The sequence below is a fragment of the Ursus arctos genome, chromosome X, assembly GCF_023065955.2.
Source record: "Ursus arctos isolate Adak ecotype North America chromosome X, UrsArc2.0, whole genome shotgun sequence".
NCBI lineage: Eukaryota > Metazoa > Chordata > Mammalia > Carnivora > Ursidae > Ursus > Ursus arctos.
Window position 1 is genome coordinate 96,879,221 of NC_079873.1, and position 27,139 is coordinate 96,906,359.

The 27,139-nt window shown below is 43.4% G+C and overlaps 1 protein-coding gene across 3 annotated transcripts in view; it reads left to right on the forward strand.

Annotated features, from left to right (window-relative positions):
• The window catches only part of GRIA3 (glutamate ionotropic receptor AMPA type subunit 3), a 273,921-nt gene that overhangs the window by 142,506 nt on the left and 104,276 nt on the right, over positions 1-27,139 (forward strand). For all 3 annotated transcript variants that reach the window (XM_057314146.1, XM_026520521.4, XM_048213511.2), the window contains one exon: positions 20,389-20,442. In XM_057314146.1, coding sequence (XP_057170129.1) covers positions 20,389-20,442 — 54 coding nt within the window. The remainder of the gene's footprint in view (positions 1-20,388; positions 20,443-27,139) is intronic.

Consider the following 27,139-nt stretch of genomic DNA (forward strand, 5'->3'; position numbering starts at 1 on the left):
CATGTTAGGTGATTTCAACACTCACTGGCAGCCTTAAGCAAACTTGTTCCCTAAAATGCAGATAGTTATCCTAGGAGTTAGTAGCAGGGGCGCCTGGGTGGCTCAGTCGTTAAGCGTCTGCCTTTGGCTCAGGGCGTGATCCCGGCGTTCTGGGATCGAGCCCCACATCAGGCTCCTCTGCTATGAGCCTGCTTCTTCCTCTCCCACTCCCGCTGCTTGTGTTCCCTCTCTCGCTGGCTGTCTCTATCTCTGTCAAATAAATAAATAAAATCTTAAAAAAAAAAAAAAGAGTTAGTAGCAGACACCAGTATTCTATATTTAGAGATTTTATCTTCGGCTTATTAAAAAAGATGGTCTGATTCTCTGGTCATACTTCACACTAGACTGGCTAGACTGGCTTTGTGACTATTTAGAAACAAATCCCCTCTGGGAAAATAAAGAGAAAAAACTCATTCAAGATCGTTACTTTGAAACAGCAAGACACTTGTTTATTTCAGATGATAGAAGCTTTGGTCTCAAAAAGGAACTGCTCCTGCTCAACCAGCAGTTCCCTCCCCTTATCTTAAAAAATTGTGGTATCTAATTATTTGCTTGATTATTTCCTATGAGGTTTGGGGGTTTTATTTTTTAAACCAACACAAATTCAAATTAATTTTCATTAGGGAACCTCGTTAGAGTCCTTGGGATGCCTGGAGGTGTCTTGCAGTTTTATAAAGCAGCGTACAGAGGCCTAGAAGCAGACCTGGGTTCTAGTCCCAAGCTGTAGTACTCCAAAGAGTCACTTAATCCCTCCGTGCCTCCATTTCCTAAACTGTAAAATGACTGTGTTCTATATGATGGCCCCTTCCAGTTCCAACAGACCATGATTCCCAGAGCTGTGAAAAACAAGGTAAGCAATTCAAGAAATATTGAGTCCCAGCCCATGTTACCATACCCGGTTCTAGATATGGGCAGGGGGGAGGATGTGTCTTTCATGCTACAGTAGTAGGGGTGATAAGGCAGTGCAATCGTTCTGGAAGGCGTAGTATGGGAAGTATTTAAAACCGTGTGAGTCAACTTTCCTGCTTTCTCAGATTGCCGCGCTGGTGACCATCATAGAATGTTTCTTTGCTGACCGTGAATCTTGCAAGCCTCAGTATCAGTGAGCTTTGCTTAGCCTTGGAGACGCAAATGGAGGGGGGAATTGAGATGCTATGCTCCAAGGCCAGGACACAGCCTGGAAGTTTATCATTGACCTTTCTCCTTAGAGTACAGAATAACAAATGCCCCCATTAATAGGATTTTCTGGTTGATGAAAGCCGTACACGTGTATATGGAAATATCACATCAGCCCTTATAATATCTGGAAAATGGGGGAAAATCCTATCAGGAATTTCTGGTAGTTGCTTCTGATTAACCACTGTTTGTTTGTTCATCACAAGCCTCTCCTAAGTCCCCCGTTACATCCTTCTCCACTGTCACACTGCTGCTCAGGTGCCCTTCACACACAGCGATGTAGAGCAGATTGCAGTAAAGATCTACTCAATCAAAACGCCTTCTCTCCCATCTCTTAACACCAGCATTTTAGGATTAAGGCTGGTACCTTATTCCAAAATTCTAAAGATATGAACAAATGCAAAAATAAAACTAATACAAGTATCTTCCTTTGTTTTGAGTTGATCCCATCACTTAATCAAGCGAGACTCAGATCTTTAAAAACAAAATAGGGAAAGGAAACACTGCCCATGCATAGCTGCTTTCATCCCTCCACAGGCAACGAATGCATTTTCAGTTAGCATGGGAGGAAAACACCCCGCTACCTGTTCCTTTGTGGGGCTTACACTACGGTTGCGCCGGGTAAGCCTTTGCAGGCGCTGAGAGGTTGACTAAGTCCTATGCGTTACAATAACTGCCTTGTGAACATTAATGAATTTTTTAGAATCATCATCCTGCTTTATTAGGAAATTTCCCCAGATTAAGAGCAACAAAAATGTAGCAATTAGAAGGTTCATCACACAGCTGCATGATTACAGGAGCCTTGTCCTAGATTCTAACAGATGCTGTAACAAACAGTTTCATAAGGGCTGCAAGAACCACAGTTTACAACAGCAACGCAAAAGCTAATTATTGCTTCCATTGCCACAGGACCCTTATGTGTAAAATAATTTAGATTTCTGGGATTTCCTACATAGAGACACCAAGCAAAATAAGTGTAGTGATAAAAAAAATAAAATAAAAGATGCAAACCCAAGTTCTTTCCTTCCTTAACACGGAAGGGCAATGGCAAATAATTGATCCATGCCAAGGTCTGGACTTTGATGAGACAGAGTGTGGGCAAGAGCCCTTGGTCAGTTTGTTACCAACCACCCCACTGGCCCTTCCGGTCACATCCCATGTCTGTTGGGTCAGCCTTCCCTCATTCCAGATCTGTCTCTGACCAGAGGTTATAACAAATTGACAAGTATGGGGCACCATTCAACAGGCCAGGGCCAGGGCTTGGGGAGATTGGTGACAATTAGTGTCATGTCACCAGAGGTGGAGGTAAGTGGATGAGAGAAGTAGCCAGGCACCACTATTCTCTCTCCAACCTTTTGAAATAAGTATAGCTACCCAAGAGCCTCCCAAACACACATGAACCCCCAACACCCTACTTGGGAAAAGAATGGTGGCTGGCAAATATCTTCTGAAGTAATCTAGCGCTAGGCCAAAGACCCAGAAGCTGGCTGAGTTCTGTCTCAAGATCACCGTGTGACCTTGTACAGTCACCTCTCCTTTCATCATCTTAGCGACTGCAGCCATAAAATATAAGAACCCCTCCCTGCCTGACTAGGATGACGTTAAGATGAATCGGACAATTTCTCTAAAGTATTCTAAGATCCTCAGAGAGGGCAAGTCTACACATTATCAAGCGTAGCAAGCATTATAATTAGAGTCACTGCCCCTCATTTCTTCAGGAGGAGAAAATGAACAAGGAAAGGAACGTGTGGTCACTGAGCCTGAGAACTCAAAAAGCATTTAAGCTTCTTCTATAATCTGAGGCGGGTCTCAAGAGAGAGAGACTGAAGTGGGGGTGTCATCTTAAACGTTTGGATTTGTGTTACCAAGGGGGTGCCAGGTGCTTTGATTATGGTTTTGTGGGCCAGTCTGTCCTAAACATGGGTATTGTATTCAAACTTCCCTGGTTTAACTTCAATTGTTTTCATGCCTTTAATTGCCCCAACAGTGGAAATTCTAGTTCTAGGTATAAGTGGATCATTATTGAGGACAGGGGCAGGAAGGGTGCCATCTCTTTCAAAGTTCAGCATTGCCAGAAAATGTGCCTGCCAATCTTAAGAATGGGGACACAGAACTGGGTGAACCGATTTGCAAATCGGAACCTTGAAACGATGCTATCTAAAAGACACACACACACACACACACACACACACACACACACACTTGCAGAGGTAAATAAGAGGAAAGGACCAAAATAGAGTGGGACCTCAGTAACACTATATCTTAGATTAAGAGATGAAGATCCAGGGATACTGAATCATCAGGGGACTAGACAAAGAAGGTACTATCAAAAGCTTCTTAATGGCCATTCTGAAGTTCCTTCGCTGCTATGTCCTCAACAGCTCTGAGAGTCCTTTCCACTTCTCTTGACCTATTTCAGACTACTGCCTGTGTTTAACTTGAGAACCTCCTATTCAATAAATCACTCCTCCTCCCCCTTCCCTGGCCAATATAAAATCAATTGTTGCTTGACAGACAGCTTTGTTGCAGTTTTCTCAAAGGCAAAAAGGAAAGAAACACACCTTATTTGTACACACATTAACTTAATTTCAGTCTTACCCAGCACAATCCTTCAAACTCTGACTCAAACCCCTTTGCTATTTGGTGTCCATGGCAATGACCACCAAGCCACTCAGAGAGAGTTGCAAGGAGTGAAAGGAAAGTGTATCTCCCAAAAGAGCCTTTAGCTCCTCTGCATTTGCGACGTCAATAGCAGGTGGCAGCGGGTCCCTCCCTGAATCCTCGGGCATTTGCTTTCATTAGGGACGGGGAATGTCGTTCTCCTCTCCTCCCCAGAAGACTCATGGGCTGCTTCTCACACCCAACCTGCTGAAGATAAAGCACTAATTGTGGAATACTGAAACCATGTAGGAGGACAGTGTTTGCCTGAGAAAACTTCCCAGGGGTCTCCTTCCCCAGCGACTCTGTCCGCCTGCAGCCTCCACCACAATTTACCCTGCTTGCTAAACGATAGCCAGTGACCTCGAACCCTCAAAAGGCAATACACATGAAATCCTACCCACTTTTCGTTTATGGTCCTTACCACCCAGTGACCCGAAACTCATTCTCTTAACTTTCTTAAGTCCTATCAATGCATGCATGGCAATCTTGCCATCAAACTGTATTTTTTAAGAAAAAGGGGCTATGTTAATAATGGTCCAGGTACTGGAGGATTTATGAGCCAAAATTGTATGGTTTCTCCAAACACAGTGAAAGCTGTTCAGTCTGCAAACCGATTTCATGAGTTCCATCTTATTTGCTTTGCTCAGAGTTTAGTTGAAAAGTTGTCAGATGGTGATGAGTTTCCCCTTGCTGTTGTACTGAGGAAGAGAGGGATGGTTCCATTTGCAATCTCATTCCAGCAGAACCCAACATATCTAACAAAGGCTTTTTGCATTAAAAAAAAAACTAGCTCAGACTCGGTTCTTTATGGAAACTGAAAAGGACCCATTACTCAGTGTCCTCTTCATAGAATCTGCATAAACAGGAATACTACTCGAAGTGGGAGAAACAAGTGAATGGCTTTATCTTCTTAATTGCATGGAAAAAGAAACAGAAGGCTCTTATGCATGATCCCTTCCAGCAGATCTGCTGAAATGTAAGGAAAGTTTTCAAGCTCTCCTTGAAAGCCAGAGAACATTCCTATTCACGCTGCCTATGTCTGTTGTCCTGGATAAGAACTAGTAAGAAGTTCAAAAAATAAAAATAAAAAACAAATAAGACATGGTTCCAGTCCTTAAGGAGCTCATGGTTTAGTAGGGAAGCAGTCAAGTAAACAGATGATCACGGTCTAGTGTGATAAGGGGAACACAGATCCTCATGGAATACTCAAGAAACATGCCTCCTTCAGCCTGACTTGGAGATCAGGGAGGCCTTCTCCTGATGATTTGTTGAACTGAGTCTTCAAGGATCCAATAGTTCATCTGGTTTGGTGGAAGGGGGTGGACGTTTCTATTTGCATAGGTATGATAAATGCCACTTACTGCTTGTCAGAGTGAATGCTAATAAGCAGTGCCAATTAGGAAATTAAGACCAGCTCAGATGTCATAAAGCAGAATGGTAGGAACTTGATGCCAAGAAAAACATGGGTTATATTGATCAAAACATGACTCTACCTTTTGTCATGACCCTCTGATCCCCAAGAAACGGGATTTTTCCACCAGGAAATGCAGTAACATGGTCTCCGAAATGAGAGGCTTCTACTTAGGGATTAATCCACACTATCATTTTACAGTGAAGACACTGAGGTGAAAAAGCGAGGATTTAAGCACAGATCTGATTTTAGAGTCCATACTCTGCGGCACACCACCCAAGATTATGTCAATACCAAATAGAAATCTACAGATGGGTTCCCCTGCATGGGCCGCCAGCCTCCTCACCCCATCCCACTTCCCGTCCAACTGCCTGGAATTAGTGTATAGGTTAAGATAGTCTGTTCATAGGAAAACATACTACCCCAGAAAGATAACATTTGAAGTTAATGTCACTTCTCATCCTTCTTCCTTGTATTTCAAGTCTTCTTTCTCATCATCCACAATGTGATTGAATACATGCCCACAGGGCACTGTGCTGAATGATGAACCCAGTTGAAACGGAGGCCCCGCCCTCGCGGACCTAGAGTCTCATCAGAATGGCAGAACACATGCCTAAATCGGGGACATCATTAGTAGTCTGAGAGAAAGATGAGAGCTAGAAACCACCTAGGAATTCACAGGAGGAAGTAATTACTAGCCAACCTAGCCAAGTCTAGGCTTCATGAGGGCAGGGGGTTTTGTGTTTTGTTCACTGCTGTGCCCCCAGCATCCAAAACGGTTTGGAACCTAGCAGGTGCTCAGTAAATACCTGCTGCATTAAATAAATAGCTTCTTGACTTTTTAGTAAAAAAAAAAAATCCTGACATTTATCACTTGGAGAATAATCGCCAGTTGTGCACACACCGTATACTGTGCCTTTTATTCACGCTGCGTGCGCTACCCAAACTCCCCAGGGAGATTTGTAGAAAGGACAGCTCAGCCTATCACTTAAACCTTTGCAAAATCCTAGCAGAGCTGTGTCCTCTGCTGCTCCCTACCATGGATGAGTGTTTCCCAGTGATGAAGGGTAATCCGGAGCCGGGGCTTTTTGTTCGTTTATTTGTTCATTATGACCTCAAGCTCTTTTCAGCAAAAGGCACGGCCCTTCAATAACAATGCAATTCTGGGAGACACAACTCCATTATTTGCTTGGCTCATCTAACAAGGCAGAACGCAGACTCTGATTTAAAAGCAAGCTCCTTAAATGAGTTTTGGTTAGGCTTGAAGGATAAACAGTTGTGATTACTGTCAGTAGGCATAGGTTGTAAATCTGTCTTAGATGCTTATATTCCATTAAGAGGGACTCAAATGGGTATCGATACAATTCCCTTTTAAAAGTGGAATCAAGGGGGGGAAAAGCAGCTTCAAAAGCAGTCATTTGTGCAGCCCAACATGGTCAAATTCTTGGTCTTCCAAGGCTTTGTACTAGGTTAGGAGTTTTTCACTTATATTGTTTTTACCACTGTACAAATTCTTATTAATTTGGCTTCCAGGGCTGGGGATGATATGGGCAATTAGAATGTACCAGAACACTGTAGGGAAACCCAAGCATTCATATAAAAAAACAAGTGGGGATAACGCCATCCTGCTCTCACCATGACCAACACTGACCTCATGGTACCACAGGGCTTTGCTAGCAGGTAATTTCAAGTCTAAGATTTATTTTAACATGAATGGAGAAGGATCCAATTTCATAATCTGACTTCTTCCAAAAACCCACAAAGCCGAAATCATTTTCAGCTCCGTGGGTACACCTTCCAAGAAATAAGAACATCGTATACCAACACACACATATGGGGCTGAACATACCGCCCACTGTGACCCTTTCACCTTTCAAGAGGTGTCGTTCAGAAGATACTTGGTTTATGAGTCTCAGGGAAAAATAAAAAGAGCCCCATACATAGGGCCTTCTACTCTCAAATCAAAAATCTTTGATTGGGAAACTCTCCTGGCTCACAGCAAGAATATACACTGCCCCGTAGAGCTTTCTGTATTTTTTCAAAGCTTTTTTGCAACGTATCTCCTTCGAACTTCAGAGGTAGGTAGGGTGAATAGCGTTTCCTCTATTACGTAGATGAAAAACAGACATGAGAAGGTTAAATAACTTGCCTGAGACCACATGGTGCAGAGTGCTGAATTTCTTTAGCCCTTAGTTCAGAAAGAGCTAGACCCATTTTACACACCACCTCTGGGAGGATGCATTTGGAAAAGCAGCAATGAAACTCTTGTTACACCAGGGTACCTACGCCTTGCCCCTGTCAGCGCCCTGGCTTTCGAAAGGTACGGCTAATAACCTTTACTTTGGGCCTGGGCATTTCTCTTTCCCCCTTCCCCACTTTGTTTCCTGAAAGAACAATTAAGATCCATCTGGGACTAATTATAGGGATTCTTGAATTTGAATTTGCAGCCATTACCCAATTGAGGTCACTTATTTTAAATTAACTTGCCTGGCCAGGACATAGGTTGGGTTATCTTCAGAGCCCAGCGCAGAGAGACAGCCGCTCACTCGGACTGTTAATTAACTAGCTCAATAACCCTGCTGTGTCAGACTGCCTGTGGCTTGATGGCGTCACTCATCTGCACGCAGACAAGGATCAAACTACATGGTCAGAACTGCAGGGGCTGAGGCCTGGAAACCTTCGCACGGTCTCTTATCCAAGCCTGTGAGCCTCTTCCTTTTGGTTCCCCCTAATTATTTTTCCTGTGCTTTTGTTCTGATTATCCAGCATTCATCACAAGTGCAGCTCACGATGAAACAATGACAACCCATGTTGTATGCTGAGAGGGAATCGAAAATTGGAGTCAGGATCATCTGAATCAGGCCCATGGCTTTGAGAAATAATTAGGGGAAACCAAAGGGAAATTCCCAGGATGCCCCGCAACAAAGGAGAATTTCCCAAGATTCAGGCCATAACTGCTCCCCGCTTAGGTAATAACACATAGTAACAGTAGGTCCTCAGTCTTTGTTGCATTAAACTCATAGTGGGAGCTGGTCATCCCACAGTCATAATAATAGTTCTTATGATCCATAAACATGAGTAGAGCTGCTACCACCCAGTGACTGGGCTTTGGATTCGGACAGATCTGATTTTGACTCCAGGCTCCATCATTTTCTGCCTGTGAGGCCTCAGGCAAGTTACCCAACTTCAGGCTTCGGTTTCCTGACACGGAAGAGGCAATTAATACTAGTAGACTAGTAGCTACCTTCAAGGGTTGTGGTGAGGATCCAATGAGGTAAAGCCTGTGAAAAATCAGTTCCCACCTTGTACATGGTAAATGCTCAATAAATGTGAGCTTATGTTTGTCTTCTGTTCTGTCCCACCACCAGGCCTTTGTCCAAGGCATCTTCCCACCCGGGGTCCTCTTCTCCCTTCGCTCTGCCAACAACATCCCCCTGCCCCCACTCATTCAAAATCCAGTCTACAAGGCATCTTCCTCTCCAGGAGACAGCCTTCCCTGCGTCTGAACTTGCTCAATGCCCATCCCCTCAATACACTTTTCTCGAGTTTTTATTACTTTAAATGACACCTTCTTCTACCACTTCCTGGGCAATCTGGACTTTGCTCCAAGGTGTACTTGAGCCTTCCTTGTTTGAAACATCTATTAAGCATCACGTCGGTGCCATACACCGGGGCTCTGTTGCTGTGGGCACATGAGATGAGTAAAGACATAGGGATAGGGGAGAGGGGATCCCTTAAAACTCACGTGCTTTGCTAGAAACTTTAAACGCATCTCTTCAGTTAGGCCTCACAATAACCTGAAGAAGTAGGTGCTGTTATGATTCCTATTTTAAATGTGGAAACTGAGATTCAGAGAGTTCAAATGACTTGCCCAAGGCCACGTGGCTAATGAAGAGGAAGAACTGGTGCCCTAGGTCAGTCTGACTCCAGGGTCCGCTCCCACCGCCATGATGCTCTCCTGCCCACCTCGTTTGTTTGTTTTCATCTGTTGCAATGACGCATGGCCAAGCAATATGTAAACTGTAAGGTGCCATACGCGTGACTTACAGGTCACTGCAGTTGTAGCAGGTGCTGGGGATGCCCTACCCATGGCCGCTTGGCACTAGCCTTTGTTATCCACACCAGCGGCCTCCTATCGTAAGCACATGCTATTCTCCATGGGAAGCCTTTCTCCCAGCCTGAGAGTGAGACAAGTCAGAAGTGTTGGGCCGGGGGCGCCTGGGTGGCTCAGTCGGTTAAGCATCTGACTTCGGCTCGGGTCGTGATCTTGGGGTCCTGGGATCGAGTCCCATGTCGGGCCCCCTGCTCAGCAGGGAGTCTGCTTTTCTCTCTCCCTCGGCCCCTCCCTCTGCTCCTCCCTGGGCTCCTGCGCATGCTCTCTCTCTCTCACTCTCTCTCTCTCTCTCTTACATAAATAAAATTTTTTTAAAAAGCAGCCCTGGGCAGGAATTAATACTCCTGATGGAAGCTCTCAGCCAACGTGAATGGGGAGCGAAGGACAAAGGCTCCAGCCTCCCGGCCCTCACGCAGCACTCCCGGAGGTACTCGGAGCTAACCTGCTCCAGAATGCCCCCGGACTGGCTTCTTTCCCTTTGCTGTCTCATTTCCTCCCTCCCCTACCAGCGCTTCCTGGAATCCCAACTACTAGCCCTCCATTCTTTGTCTCAAGAGTCCGCCTCTGGTGCAGCCCTGTCTAAAACAAGAATCTGTGAGAGAGCCCTCCTTTGGCTCCTGTCCCAGGAGTCTGAGTGAGTGTCCTCATGCTGCCCCCTGCCCTTCCCATGGAAGCTTCTTAAGGGAGCCCCTCATAAGCTCAGTGTGTCCCTCCTTATCCCCTTTCATGAGAATCCATCATTGAGGATCCTTCTAGCTTTTCCAAGTGCATTTGTTACCACACGGGAAGGTAGCTCTAGATTTCAGTGTGCATCAGAATCAGCCAAGTGTCAGATGCAGACTCCCCGGCCCTGACCCAGACTTTCCGAATCAGAACTCCCTGGAGAGGTGCTCTCTGGAGAAGTGCTCAGATGCCTGCATTTAATACCTTCTCCGGGTGATCCCCACAACACACGCTTTGAGAAATACTGTCCTAAGACATTTCTGTAGCCTGGGCCTCCAAGGAACATGAACTGTGTTCCTCGTGTTCTTCCTGCCCCCAAGGCCTCTGTGGATTCAAATGGGAAAGCCTGGAATTGCTCGGCCTCCTTGCTCCGGAAAGGAAGCGTGGATAAAGCCAAGGACCCGTTGTTACTGTCAGTGTGGGGCGGCCCGAGACTCCCGGGCAACTGTCTACCATGCAGAGGAGAGATCCATCTTGCAGACGCTGCCAAATGTCTGCTCTCACCTTTTTTGCTGCCTGCTCCCAACCCCCATTCTCTCCTGCGCTACAGACACTGTGTTGACTACCCATGCTCGGTTCAGTAATGGCCTGTGTGTGCTGCTTTGTCTCTGCGCAGAACAATGTCTCAGCTCCAGCTCCCCACGCACATCTTCCCAACCATGGTTTCTGGGTGGTTTGGATTCCTGGTCCTGATCAATGTTGGGGGTAGGAGAGGAGAGGGTGGTGGAGGGTGACAGTGTGGACTCCTTTGTTGTTGGTTTACCCCTCTCCGCTTCTTGTCCTTTTATCGCCCTCAACTCAAATGCCTGAACCCTGCATGCAAACTTCAGCCTTTTCTTGCACCTCCAACCCCGTGCTATCCTGACCAGTGGCCCCAATACCCCCTCTGCACCACGTTCTGATGCCTCTCCATCTCCCTTACCCCACAGCAGCAGGAAACCACTTTTGCACATTTTGAGAATAAGGGACATGAAATCAGGGAAGCCTTCATGGAAGAGGCTGCTTATGAGCAGGCCTTGAAGGCCAGATGTGATTTCTGCAGAAAAGGATGGAAGGAGGAAGCATTACATTAGGAATAAGGAAGGGAAAACATAACGAATATGGGATAAGCATCAGGCACTATGTTAAGAACGATGGGTATTATGGAGGGCGCGTGATGTGATGAGCACTGGGTGTTACACGCAACTAATGAATTGTTGAACGCTACATCAAAAACTAGTGATGTTGTTGGCTAATTGAACATAATAAAAAAAAAGAACTACAAGTACATTATTTCATTTACTCCTTGCTGCAATTCTATGAAGTAGGTACCAATGACAGACCCATTTAACAGATGAGTATACTGAGACACAGTTTAAGTTAATTGCTCAAAGCTACATAGCTATGAAAGGGCAAAGTAGGGAGTCTAACCCAGGCGGTCTACCCTGCACTCTTGACCACCCGAATCAACTCCCTATCAGCTCTTATGTTCTCTGTTTTACAGATGGAAAACTGAGTCTGAGAGGTTAAGTAACTCGCCCACAGTTACACAGCTTGTAACTGGCAAAGCTGGAACACACTGCCCGTAGCAGATCCCATTCTGTTTACCACATAACCACTTATATCCCTTCTAACTTAGCTTTTCCAACCAATCATTTCGTTCGCAATTTCTTACGGAGCCGGCCCTCACTGCCATCACAACAAATGCCTATATTGGCCTAAATAAAAATCTTTCCTCTAGTGTGTAAGCACTGTAAAACAGCGAGGCTCTCCTGAAATCAAGAGAAATAGCCCTCTGAAAGACATCTCTCTTTGGTTCCAAAATAGCATTCTCTTTAAGTTACCTGTTTGTCAGATTCCCACTTATAAAAACCACAGGAAAAAAAATCCTTAGGTCTTTAGTTTGGAGACAAAGCACTTTCTATCTCAAGTGGGTTATGAGTTAGTCATGCTCTCCTCAGTGTACCTTGTCCATTTTACTATCTTCATACTTTTCCTGCTGGGTTGTAATTGTCTGTTAACTTGGCAGTCTTTCCTCCTCTGGTGTTGAGATCCTCCAGGCTCGGGACCAGGTTTTGGTGACCTCTGTCTCCCCAGCGTCTGGCCCCAGGATTGGCACAGAGCAGGCACCCAACAAATGTCTATTAGAAGAAGAGAGGAACGAAATGTGGTGAAGTGAGGCAACTCTTCCATCCACAAGGGACTTCAATCCATATTCCAATCCATATTCTATATTCAATCCATATTCTATATTCAATCCATATTCTTTCAATCCATATTCCAGTGGTATGCAGGTGTGGCATGGGGGTAAACTGGCTCTCAAGGGGGGAAAGCCCTGATCTGTTGTGTTGGCTGATGTCTGTACTGTAAACATAGCTACCATGGCTGATTTCAAGCTACCAATGGCTTAATAACTGGCTCACAAAATTCCTGAATATTTAATGATTGGCTTTCAGGAGCTCCCTGTTTTGGGCTGAAAGTCTGTAATTCTGCCTGGAGTGCTTGAACTGTTATCATATCAGTGGGATCACAAAGGTAGATAAGCTGTCAGAGTGGGGATGATAATGCCAAATTCAAATAGCAGGAGAGAAAGACCCAAGCAAACCAACCATTTGGGAATTAGGAGAATTCTATGTTTGGCCTGCCATGAACGAAGCCTCTATCATTTGTCATCCATTGCCAAATGGAGAGACACTTCAATGACATGGTCTTAGAAGAGGGAGAAATCTGCCAAGTAAGCAACTATCCTAAAAAACAAAGGCCCCCAAAATATACTGGATTTCTGAGAAATATTTCCTTTTATTTGAAAATATAGACTTGTTCACTCACTCCCTTCAGCAATCAGAAAATCTCACAGATTGGGGTGTCAAACTCTGGAAGCATTACACAAACGGCAGATTGATTCACAGAGACATCATCAGGGAGTTCTAAGGAGAACATCTTATTCTCCATATCCCCACACCAAATGTTCCTTCCTCTCTCCTCCCCATATGGAGGCTCCATCATTCTGGACTGAACCTGGGTTTCTAATACTCTACCCAGCCAACCATGGCTCGATTTTGCACACTGTATGGAGCTAATGGGTAAATGGCAGGATTTGAATCCAGAACCATCTAGCTCTTTCTAGCACATCACCTTTAATAAATACGAATTTTTTCCCAAGCTTTAAGGGTGATTCAGATCACATCTATAAAGAAAAGTATAAACACTATAAGGTGTTATTTTAGGTTTGGTACTAGAGTTATTGATGCTGATACATACCTCAAGATGGGAAAGTGTGACTTGTGGGGGAATGAAGGGTGTCCTGCATTATTCCACCTATCCCCAAGTGGTTTCAGCTGGAAACAACACATATTTGAGTGACTATTCAGCTGTATGCCAGATGTTGCCATTCCTTTTTTTTTAATCCAAGTAATGAGAAAAAAATACAAGGAATGAGTCCACTGACACTCTCAAGCCTTCTACTTACCACCTGTATAGTTCTCAAAGTAGGTCTTAGAAAGTCAGGATTATAGTGCTTTGGGCCCAAATGATTTTGCAAAATCTACAAAGAAAAAAGATACTATTTGATATTTAAAATAAAGTTGTAAATTACTAAAACCAAAGTTGTGTGAACATAAAATAACTGACAGTAAACTTCATAAAATAATACGTGAAGAATGCTGTTATTTAAAAATGTATCATTTAGGGGCACCTGGGTGGTTGAGTTGGCTAAGCGTCTGATTCCTGGTTTTGGCTCAGGTCGTGATCTCAGGGTCGTGAGATCGAGCCCTGTGCTGGGTTCCACGCTCAGTGTAGAGTCTGCTTAAGATTATCTCTCCCTCTCCCTCTGCCCCTCCCCCCTCAAATAAATAATAATTTTAAAAAAAAAATAAAAAATAAAACGTATTATAAAATAAATTATCACTCTTTTGGGGGGATAGCCAATACGAATGCAGAGAGACTACAAAAGTCATACGTATGGATATGTTGAAGAGAAACTACAGTCCTTTGGCCATATTATTCTAGGTTGAATACTAATTAAAATCACCCTACCTCACCTACCTGAAGAAACATCAGGAATATTTCCAAACATAAATAGGGTACTGTGAAAGGTCGTCCAGATGAGGTAGTCCAAGAAAAGTCACAGTGTTTGGAAACACATCATTTTACAGAAAGCTCTGGTGGAAAGGTCCCGGTGTTTTAAGTGTTCATTATTGGCCCCTGACCAAGGACTCTCCCCGCGCAGAGCTGCTGGACGTCCTGAGTGAGGCAGTGCATGGACATTTCCTTAGGAAATGTTTTTGTACGTTCCAGATTTGTCATTTGTACCCAGTCCCGGGCATTATTTGTTACCTCCAAAACGCTGCCCCTCATTTTGCTCCCTTACAAAACTCATGAACCTTTGAAAATAGGTACAGATACTCAAGATTTGAACCACAAGGCACATTAACCTTATTTTATCAGGACAGGGAGACGCAATCTACATTCTCTTCCCTAAAGACGTGACAGCTTTAAGGCGCTATTTCCCACCACCCCTTGTGGTATACGGCAGGATTGTCAGTGACATCGGGAGGAATATATTCTATATCTGTACAGTTGCATATATTTTCCCGTATGTAGTTTCATGGATACTATTGCTTTAGACATGGCTAAATTTAGGAAAAGGAGTAGCTCTAAAGGTGAATATTAAGTAAGTCGTAGTACCGCGGCATGTGGATAGGGCACAATTGGAAGTCTGTGAAGGAATGAGATCCGAGAAACACTGTTTCCGGGTTAATACAGTGAGGTGTTTCCCCCAAGGTCAACGTGCGCTGAAATGGTCCCTTATCCACAGGAGCGAGAACAATCTGTTGCTCCTTTAACTTACTCGTGGCCATGTACTGCCTCTCATTTGTACGTTCTCTTCGCCTCTCCTGCTGTTTAGCATTAAGTCTTCTGTATATTCCGTTCAGGAATAGTGAATGCACTATTAAAGTCTGGGAAGTGAAACTTCCCAAAGACATGTTCTTTGGTGAAATCCTTGTCCTCTAATCCTCACATCCTCGCATTTTATTTGATGCCTTATTCAACTGCCTTCTCTCTGCATAAGCTTCCCCTCTAGACAGCAGAAGCGCTGATGAGATTTCTCGGTTATGCTCCCATTTTCCTTCTTTATGAAAAGCTTCAGCCCGTTTTTCTCCATCGGCACCACCCCCACCCCCACTGTCATTGGGCTGACTTTGGGATGGGTGATTGGCTCTTCTCTGCCTCACTAATCCGGCACATTTATTCAAGTCAGATGACCGCAATATGAGGCACTCACTGTCTTTCAGTTAGAGGAGAGCATGTGTGTGCAGATTGAGATTATTACAAAATAATTCTAACGGAATTGACTTCTGATATATGTTTACTAAGACTAAAGCAATTTAGTAGCTCGGGGTTTTCATTCAAGAAAATGAATGTCTTTTATCATATCTGATGGAAGATTTCTTCTGGGAAGTGGGGCATATTCTGAGGCTGATTTTTGTAACATACCACTATTTAACTCCCAACACAGCTGAAATTAGATAGGTTGCCATAGGACAACATCTCTTTTTATAACTGAAGAAGCAGGAAAGGGAGGGGGGGGTGCTGAAAAATGTTTTCCCTTTGAACACAAGGAATGTGGGTTTTTCCTTAAAGAGAAAACACCTATACAATAGGTAAATTGGGCGAATTAAAACTGGAAACCTCCCTCATTTCTTTCCCCAGCCCCCCAGATTTCTCAGGGTACCTAAATCGAAGAGAAGCAAGTTAAGGTGAGCAGGGAAGGCATGTTCTGTACTCAAAGCAAGATCAATCTTTATACATAGATCCTTTTTTGGCACCGATGTAGAAAATCCAAACATGGAGATACTTAGGTCTGCAAATAACCTCATCTGCATACCAGATGGATCTAAGGGGAAAAAAATCATAGACACTTTTCCACATACACATATTTTTTTTAATGTGAGCATAGAAAAACAGATGCTTTTGCTCCCAAAGGGTCTGTGGGCCTCTCTCAAGTAGTCCTATAGAGCAATTTAATTTCAAATTTCTAAAATTACGAAAATGTCTAGATTGAGCATTAGTTTGGAAAAGAAATGGCCTCTTACATAGAAAACCAACTGAATAGTTTCTGAATTATTTTTAACTATTCAGTGAAACCCAGCCTCCAATGTCACAGATAAGTGGATGGGGGAGTCAATAAGGGAACGTTTCCCCCAAGTGGATAGACCATGATTCACTGGCAGCTTTAACAAATAATTTAATGCTGTGCTATATGCCCGGCTCAGTGAGTTAGTATGGAAGAGCTGTTTTTATCTGCAAACAAAAGTGTTGCTTAAGTTTCAATGAATCAGGATCGTGGCATTTTGTTTGTTCGGATCCTATTTGTGAGGCTAAAAATAAATTTCCTTAAAACAAAGAATTTTATCTACATCTGACACATCTCTCCTTATTACATTTATCATATCTGCCATCATATCTCGCCATCCGTCACCTCCAACAAATCTTACAAAGGCACAGTGAATACGGTACATGGATTTGGGAACTTGGTATTTCCTCCTTAAATTTCACAGTAGATTGTTAAGACAGCTTTTCTACTTGAAGTTCTGAGACTAATCCAGAAAGAGCTATTATAATTACTGTAAAAGCAAAGTTGAATATTCTCTTGGTTACCAGAGTCATTAAATAGCTCAGGGTACAATTTATGCCTTGTTCATCTAAGCAGATGGCAAGAATCAAGATTGAGGACTAACTGCACAAGAATCACTCCCATTAACTAGTTCTTTTGTGCATTCTATCACACACGGCCCTCCCACCCCACCCTCCCTCCCACAAGCCCTGCACCAAAAATGCAAAACAGGGAAAGACCCAGAGTAAAACAGGACACTTTTTGCAGCGAGGCCTCACTCAGCTCACATTGGCAGGATCACTGCGGCCTCGCAGAACTAAGATTTCAAGGTATCGGAGGGCGCTCTCTTAAGTACTGGGACTGGGAGCATTTCTGTTGGAAACCTACCACAAAGCGTACCATGGGGTTTTTTCAGCAGAAATTTCCAACGCAATCAACCAGACCCCGATGACTCGGGCATTGACGATGAACACGCGTGATGCTACCGTGCGGGAGTATGATGTTGGCTGCTAGCTCCTTTAAGTCAGCCTGTCACTCCCTCTGCTGCTAATGTGTCTCTCTCTAATATCACGCCCTCCCTCTATACACACCCCTTCTAATCTGCAGCTTTTCGTTGACTGTGAACTGAAAGACCAGGATGGGTAAGAACTGTATGTTAAGTAAGAGTTAAGAAGGCGCTGGAAGTAAGGGTGAGGAAGTAATTAGGGCCTTCGAGGCAGCAGCTCTGTGACACCCAAAGGTCCCTATCTTTAGATGACTTTCCCATCCCTTCCAGTTTAAGCTAAGCTTTGTGAGGTGATAATATGAGACAGCTACCTTCAAATAAGTGTTTCTTCTGGACACACTATCTGGGCAGGGACTAAAGCACATACTCCAATAGCTTCAAGTGTTGCCGAACCTAAAACACAATGTCTTAGGGAGTGACCCCCACTCGTGGTTATTGAACCTCGTGTGATTATACAAGCGTAGATATTCTTCACTTTGATCTTGACAACACCTGGGAGACAGGAAGGGCCGGTTCGTCGTCCCAGATTACAGATAAGGAAATGAGGTGGGAGTACGTTGAGTGCTTTGCCCGCAAGCAAGCAGTGAGTACATGACAAGGTTGGGCTCCTGGGTTCTCATTCGGGGCTTTTCTCACAACACTGATGTTTCTGTGGTTTCCTCTCACCTCCCCTCTGCTCAAAAGGACGCTAACCCTTCCTCTGGGGAGAAAGACCTCATTTCCTTTGGGCTCGCTGCTTTTCTCTAAGTTCTGCCAGATGTCCTCAGGAATCTCGCTCATTTTTCTGGCAGAACTCAAAACCCTCTGCTTTTATTATGTTGAGGGTTGTCTGTGAGTTAAAAATTCAACAAATGTATGGTCCCACCTTGCCATCCAAAGTTAACAAATGTAACAAAAGGAGGTTTCTCACGAGCGGACACTGAAGAATACATCCCAGCAGATACCTAACAGCTCATTTTGTGTCATGGCAGCGTGAGAAATCACTTCCTTAAGACATTCATTAACCTTTCATTTCCTCCATAAATAATCAGTCAGAAATGCGGCTCATATTTTAAATTAATCGAAAATAGCATGCTCTCTCTCTCTCTCTCTCTCTCTCAGCCCTTGAAATGACTGGAAAGCTTCTAATACCAGCATGATAAGCATATTTAAATATGTGGTTCCTCGCCTCTGAACCAGCTTAAACCTTATCTTCTCCAGGAAACCTTCCCTATCCATCCCAGCAGATGTTAGATACCTCTTCTTCCTCTTCTCCAACAACCTAGAACAATTCTTGGTATTTGATATTTAGTGCATATTAAGAGACTGCATAATGTGTTGCCAAGAGTATGGGTTCTAGAGGCAGGCAGACCCAGGTTCTAATTCCAGCTTTACCACTTCTGAGCTGTGTGACCTCGAGCATATTATTTAAACTCTCTTGAGCTGAGACTCCTCCTCTGTAAAATGAAACTAATGATATTTAATCTGTTAAATTGTTCTAGGGATTCAACACATAGAAAGCACCTAACACAGTGCCTGGCATATACTAGGCACTCAGTTAAGGGCAATTGTTTTTACTGTTGTTATAGCCTTTTATATATAGTTCTGGTTTGATATGTATGCAATTTTACTGTCTTGTCAAGTTGTTTTTATTTTATCCTTTTATAAGATTTTATTTATTTATTTGGAGAGAGAGAAAGAGAGAGCAGGGGAGGAGCAGAAGGAGAGAGAGAATCTCCAGCAGACTCCCCACTGAGCACAGAGCCCAGCACAAGGCTCAATCCCCAGGACCCCGAGATCGTGATCTGAGCTGAAATCAAGAGTCAGATGCTCAACCAACCGAGCCACGCAGGCGCCCCCTCAAGTTGTTTTTAAACCCTTTGATAGCTGTATCCATGATGGAACTTGTCAGAAAGCTTCAGCTTAATGGCACCTTACTTGCATGGGTTCTTTCCAAGGCCTTACTATTCATGATTTTATTTCACTTTTCTTAAGGTGGTATTAGCGTCAGACCCGGAACAAAACCGGGTTCCATTTCCGGTTGTATCTTTACCGTCTGTGTGATCCTTCTCCCGGTTCCCACTCCCTGCGTTCAGTAGGGTACTTCGTACATATTCAGTACTTAATAAAGTGACAGTTTATAAAATCCTCAATTAACCGGAATTTGCCCTACTTAGCTATCTGGAAATAAGCTTATGTCAGGTATTTAGTCAAAAGCTTCCGACTGACAACCAGTATATTTGGCTGGAAATTATTCAATACACTTACGTATTTTGAAATAACAAAAAAATGAATTTTGTATACTGTAAGGCTTAGAATTAATACAGTGTTATTCATGAAAATTACGGGAAGAATGATGACCCCAAGGCAGGGTTTCTCCACCTCGGGTGCTCCTGACATTTTTTACCAGACAATTCTTTGTTGTGTGGGGCTGTCCTGTGCACTGAAGGGTGTGTGGCAGTATCCCTGGCCTCTACCCACTACACACTAGTCACCGTTCCAGATGTGACAAGCAAAAATGCCTCCAGGCAGCTCCAGATGTCCCCTAGGGGACAATCCCCTCCCCCACTGCCCTGCGCCCTCACATCCGGCACCCGAAGCTGTACAGATGGTCACAAATCTTCCTATTAAGGCAGGAAAAGGTAGGTAAGCATTTTAGAAAAGTTTCAATAAGCAAAAGCAACCTCGATTAACCTGAAAATCCCATTAACCCCATTCCCAGAGTGTTCTATTCCCTAAGCATTCCAGATAACAACAACAAAAATGTACTGTACGTTCTATTTTCTAATTTGTATTCCACGTTCAGCCCATTTTCCATCTCAGCAGCTGAGTACAGAATCCAGTTCATGGGCGGGGGATCATCAGCTTCAGCATTTCTGCCATCTATTTTAAGTGACAATGATGCTACTGACCTGGAAGTTTAGAGAGCTTTTTCTCTCTTGTTTTTGACACTTTTAACTTTGATGTTAGCAATGCTTCCTGTATTCCCTGCCTGAAATTGAAATGTGCAAAAAGAACTCCGGTCCTGTTAACTGATTTTACTCTATACCAAAGACCTAACACTTTGTTGATTATTTTAAAGTAATTCACTGTAGCCCATCGATTGATTGTTGCACTTCCCGTTGATTAGGCAATTGGAAATGCCCTTCTTAAATAAGCAATTTTTCTTGTTTCTTCTTCTGCAGGTTGTGATCCTGGGGAAACATTCAAGAGGTTATCACTACATGCTTGCTAACCTGGTAAGAACAAGCAGAGTTTTTGTTTCCCAGGGCAGTATATTCTATTTAGTTTGTGTCGTCCGTAATCATCCAAAAAAGAAATACACAAAGAACGTAATGTGTTCTTTAGACGCTTGGAGAAATGAGTCAGTAAATGCCAAAACCTGAATGTAATAGCCTTGTTTTCAATTATGCTGTCTCTGTTTTAGCTGTGAAGCTTCTATTTTCCCCTCATTTAAAGCATAGTAATCTGAGATGATTCTTCACCGATTCTTCTTAGATCCGATTTGGATTTGAAATGTAAACCATTTTATCCAGGTTGGAAATTGAACACAAGGGACAGGGGCCATAGGAAACCGACTCTTTCCCCAGTTAACCCAAGTAGACGTGCACATCAGTACTGGGTTTGTCTTTCCAGAAGCAGACCACTACCAAATCTTTTCAAATCAGATGCCAGAAGTAGGTTGGAACACGGAACATCAAGGGACCCTGTCAAAGCGTACAGCTACCTGTATACTTATAATAAAACAGAACTTGAATCTTTTCCTTCTCATTTCCCATGCCTTTAAAATCTGACACTCTAGAAGCTACTATTTCACTTAGGTTAGTTTGTAGTTCTTTCTCCAAAAAGACAATTGGTTTAGGAAATAACAAAATGGCTTCTAAATCAGGAATACCTGTTTGGCAGAGGTTCTGAATAATACTTTCTCCCCAAAATGAAAGAGAAATGCTAAATTATCACTGTGATCCTAAGAATCTATTACATTTTTACGTAACATGAGTTCTAACCCCAATCTTGTTTCATTAGCACAACAGAATGATAACCATTATGAGCTCTTACACCAAAAGAATAGCAAGAAAGGTGAAAGATTATGATAATTATATTCTTAGATTTCTGAAATCAAAGGAAAAAATCTTATTTTGTTTTAATGATGAAAATTTTTTAAACGAGAGAGGAAACGTTACTTAAACCTCTATCTTAGGAAGTATGTCTTCGAACACTTTATGAGATGACAATTAGAGCCCCTGCTTTGAAATGTAGTGTGCATCTTCTCCAATCAACTGCTCCAAGTGGAGCACTTCAGACCATTTGGGGGATAAATGTATTGACTCTTTTAGGAGGAGAAATCTTGATTCTTCATTTACATCTAAGTACATTCAATTTGGTTTTTTTAGGCAACCAATAAGTAAAGGATGTTTGCTGACTCATTGGAAGTTAGACCAGGGCTTGGCAGGAAACATGGATGTCACAGGGAGGCACCAGAGGGCAGCTACTGATGGGTTTTTACCATTTCTTTCTCATCAATAAGTATTTTGCTCCCTTTCCTTCCTCCTTCCCTCCCTCCCTCCCTTCCTTCCTTCCCTCCTTCTCCCTTTTCCTTCTCTTCTGCCTGATACATCCCAGGGCTCACCCGTCACTGAAAGTACATGAGATGACTTTACATGGTGCACACATAAACTTTTTTACTATGATGGTAATGTATTATTTATAGTGTGTTAGAAAAATATAAAATGAGTACATCAAAAATCCAAATTTCATAGATATTATTACTTCATACAGGGCTCACGTAGAGATTTAACAACAAATGCATCTATTTTGTGACATGTCAACTGTGTCGTTTAAGCAATAGCATGGGAGATAAACATATGGCAAGATCTCGTTTTTGTGTATATGGCTGTGGTGGCACGTGGACGACTTAAGTTTGGGAAAGAGCGTTGAGTGAAGGGTCAGAAAGTTTGGGTTGTCATATGGACTTTGCTACTTACTAACTAACGATGGGATCTTGCATAAGTCACTTCAGTTTCCTTACTGTAAAACTCAGATGGGGGTGGGGGAGTTCATTGATGTAATGGTTGGGCCCTTTGGAAGCAGATGCTAAGATATAATTAGAAGTGCAAGACATTACTGGGAATGATACCTGAGAAAAATAAAAGGGAGAGGGTCACAAAAGGGGGTTGGGAGAACTTCAGACCACAATTCAGGTCTGATATCAGTCAAGGAGAAGGAAAGGAAGCTTGATTAGAAGAGCTTCAGATGGCAGCATAGTTCTAAGAAAGTCTTGACCAGCACAACTGAGAGTTCCAGTGCAAAGACCCCCTACCCCGCGCCAAAGCAGCGAGCTACTGCACCACCACCTTGCTCAGCCATTGGCTGGCAGCTGCTCAGGAAGAACATACCTCCTGCCTGAAAGCTGAGGCAGGTCCCGAAACCGGAGGCCATCAGCTAACTCAACACCTCGAGGCAGGTTCCATCTTAAAGGGAGATCTGAGCCATGCGCATCAATGACTGGATGATAGAGACTTTTGCCATTCTAGAATTCTAACTGGGCCTCCTTATTCCTACCACCAATCCTTCAAATGAGCTTTGGTTTCAACTTGAGACCCAGACCTGACGGAAATGAAAGCCTGTGGAGCGAGAGAACTGCAAGAGAGAATCATTAGGACAAGGTTGGGAAAAAGAATGGTTAACTGAATGCCTAACCAGGCCTCAGAGTCATGAGACAGTGGGAGGAGCCTACTACAAGAACAAGTGAAGTCTGGTCCTTCAAAAGAATGTAATACATAGCGTCATGTCAGTCTGCCTAATGAAAACGTGAACTCATTCACCACGCTTTGAGCTGCCACTCCTTTTCCTCTAGTGACCTTCTTTTCATTTGAACTCAGCCAGGTGTTTCCATAAGTCCCTGTACTCTGTATCAAATTACATGCAGGCAATAGAGATAGGAATTGTTGCTAATCTCTGATAAAAAGGAGACAGATTATCCCACCATGGTTTCCAGGTTTTTTAAAGCAGATAAAAATATCCCAAACACCTCCACAAAGACACACACACACATGCACGCACACACATACACCTATTTAGAAGTTTCTTAGATGGTCAAAAAAGGGTAAGTGGAGCTAAGATGCTTCCTTTCAAATGAGCCAGCTGAATGAAAGCTGAGGACAGATACACAAGGGAACAAAGTCTAGTCTGAGTCTTGGTATAACAATAGCACAGAACTCCTGCCTTCTTCTACAAATGCAGTCATAGACAGTCATGGCGCTTACCTAAGCTTTCTGGAATCACCTGCACCAGAGTGCCATGTGCGTCCCTTGTGATGGAGCTCCATCTGTCTGGCAAAGACTTCTTTGTGCTTCGACATGGACTTTCCCTGGTAGCAATCCGAAAGTGAGAAGACTCGGATAGCCCATGAATGCTTTGACACAGGCCTCTTACAGGTCAGGTTGTACATTTCACAGTGGACAGCAAGCTGCAGAAAGTTCTACCTTGTTGAAGTCCCTGTAAGAAACAAAAGATTCCATCAGAAGCACAGGCCAGAGATGAGATCTGGGGAACACACAGGCTAGAGGTGGACATCCCAATGATGAGACAGTGAGCAAGTCTCTTACAAATTCTGTGTCAGTTGGTGATGTCATTTTTTTTCAGAGTGGTTCCATAATTGTTGTGTTCTCTTCCAGGACTGTAAGGTGGTAATGTTTTGCCACTCTGGTACCAGAGGTAACCAGCATGTATACACTCTGTCAGTCAGGCAACCTCTCTCTCTTTCAAGGCAAGCTCCTGGATCAGAATCCTTTACACTGCATCCCCAGGCATGTTGTGTATTGTGATGTAATTTTTTCTATATGTCAGTAATGAAAGCTCATTCATTTTGTGCGGAACCCTAGACTAACAACCCTAGGCATGATGAAAACAAGCATTAGACCCGGAGCTAGAAAACAGGTTTCCTAATCCATAAAATGGAGAGTTAGACTAGTTACTATTTCCCCAAGTGTGCTACTTGGACACAAGATGATTTTAGGGAGTACGTGGCAAAATTTCTTGAACATTTTACTTTTGAATTTATATTAAATGTGTGTTGCAAAAAGATAACTGTCCTCTCAATTCTGTGATTTTACAGATACCATTCTTTAGAATGGGGGTAAAGTAGATATTTAGGTTAAAAAAAATTAGACCATGTAAAGAAAAATATTAGGTAAATTATGGCTCAGATGATCCACCCATATGGCAGAAACTGTAAAGGTGGCATATTAATGACTAAAATTTGGGAAACACTCCAAGCTCTCTTCCAGCTCTACATTTCTTCCCTGATGGAGGGCCAGTGTGGACCAGAGAAGACCAGGAGTGAGAGAATAGGCATAGCAGCTAGGCAGAAACTGAGGATATAAATGCGGGAACAAAACCAGAGCCCCATTATCCTTAGGGATATAAAGTCATAAGGCAGACTTAAAATCATTTCTGGTAAGCAGAAGCCAAGAGGGGTATGAGTACCCTTACCTAAGTTCTAAACATAGTGAGGATCTGAAGGATCAATCAAACCTTGTGGTCAACACAAAATGAATTAGATCCGGGTTGAGATGGTCCAGCAACAGGTTCAGCACCCAGCCCCAAAAATAAGACCCCCCCAAAAAAACCCAAGCATTTGAGGCACCCAGGGGAGAACGTGAGCCATACTGAACTCACTCAGTGCTGTACTAGTTAACCACTATCTTAGAAGACCCAACAGTTTCCCTGCCTGGGTCAAGACCAATCCCAGATTGGGGGACTGTTGTTGACCCTGCAAGTGGAAGTGAGGTCATGTCAGCTGCCACTGGTAGAGGGCCACATGAGCAGACAGTCAAGGAGGCCATTGTGCTAGGGGAGCAAAGGGAAGGGAAGCTAACATTTCTTAGACTCCTCTCTGCAATGCCAACTATTTTCTTTAGATTTCTTATTAAATTTACCCAGAACTCCCATGAGGAGAGACTTCTTACCTAGTCACCTCCCTAAGCTTTTTGGAGATCAGGAAAATGGGCTCAGAAAAAAATACATGACTTGCCCAGAGTCTCGGGGCTAATCCACTGCCAAGCTAGGCCTCCAATACGGTTGAGCAGACCCTTGACAGAGCACCTTGCTCTTCCCCTTTGACCCACTGAAGCATCTCAGTGAGACAAAAGTCCAGCCCCACAAAGGTCACGTAAGAACATTTGCAAAGACATAAATGCATATGAATGAAATACAACTATACATTAATGAGAGTAAAGTGATCAGAGAGAAAAAGTCATAAAAACCAAGGAAAGCCTTGTGAATCGGGGTTTGAAACCTGTCCAAGAGCCAATCTGAAATGCATCTTAACAGGCTCCAATTATATCTATCCATCGCTTTCTTCTCTCCTGCCACATTCCCTCTTCCTTCTTTCTCTCTCTTTCTCTCTCTCTCTCTCTCTCACACACACACACACACCCCTCTCTCCTGCTCTCTCATCTCCCCTCTTACTCTTGCTCCCTCTTTTCTCTTTCCCTCCCTAACTGCTCCATTCATATTATTAGCATGCCAGGAAATAATGGGGGGGCACTAACTTACATCTAATTTTTTAAAAATTTTTACTAAAACAAAAGCACCATTCATAGCACAGAACCCAAAAGAGGCAACCAGGAGTAATGGAAGCTTGAAGAACTGAACCCTGCAGCCTACCAGATCTTGGAATGTACCTGAAACAGAGAGGGGCCCCCTTTGTTTAGAGAGAAAACAAGTCCAAGTGAGATTGGGTCATGTGTTTTGCTTGCCATAACTGTTCCCTTCTGCTCCCTTCCCCTACCAGGTCTTCTCGTTTTGCTTGCTACTCTTTCCCTTCCTTTGTTCTTCCATTTTTATGTTCTGAATAGGAAATTCAAAAGCTCAGGGCACCTGGGTGACTCACTCGTTTAAGCATCCAACTCTTGATTTCAGCTCAGGTCATAATCTCAGGGTTGTGAGATGGAACCCTGCATCGGGCTCCATGCTGGACATAGAGCCTGCTTAAGATTCTCTCTCTCCCTCTGCTTGCTTGCTCTTTCTTTCTCTCTCTCCCCCTCTCTCCCTGTCTCTCCTCCTCTAAAAAAAACTTCAAATGCTCAAAGCCATGTGTTGTGAACAATGCCATCTCAGAAGCTGGCATGTAAACACAGAGCTCACTGGGCTGGAGTCTAGCCTTACAGGCAAAAGAGGTAGGATTGAAGTAAAAAATCCCCACTCGTCCCAAATGCCAGGAATCCAGTCACCTCCCCTGGGTACACAACTTCTCTGGTGGCTGAGAATTCATTTTGTTCTCCAAACAAAGATAGGTTACAGCAGAGCACCAAGGGAATGAGGAGTTGTGGATTGGGCTGGGGTCCAACTTCCTACCTGGCATTTAGAAATCCACAGGTACTTGTCAACTGAAAGTTGCCAACTTTGAGACTCCCATTCTCCCTGTCCAGAAATGCCCTCATTGTAGTCAACCATCCCTTTGTGACTTTCTCCTTCTCTCCCTCTCTCTCTCCCTCTCCCCTCCCCCTCTCTCTCTCTCTCCATGTTCTAGCAAGATAAATTGAATTCTGTTTTCTTCCCTGGGCTCTCAGATCATGTCCTCTAAAACAGTGCTTCTCAAACCATCTGTGAAGAAGGACCAGTTTTTTCCTCCAAATCTTCACAGATCAACAGAAGCAAATTACTAAAAACATGAAATAAACAAAACAAGATATATAAAACAAGATATATTTTAAAAAAGATATATAAAAATACAAGCCAAATTTTTTAGTATTACATTTAACAGCCATAATATTACCTTGACAAATTGCTATAAAGGTTTGTAAAGGCTTGGTTTCTATTTCTTTCTTTATTTCATCTCTGATTGCTAACAAACAGCGGACCAGCACCAGTCCACATACACTTTGCTCTAAAGATCTTTATAGTAAGTTATTTTTCCTCTGTATCACTTGT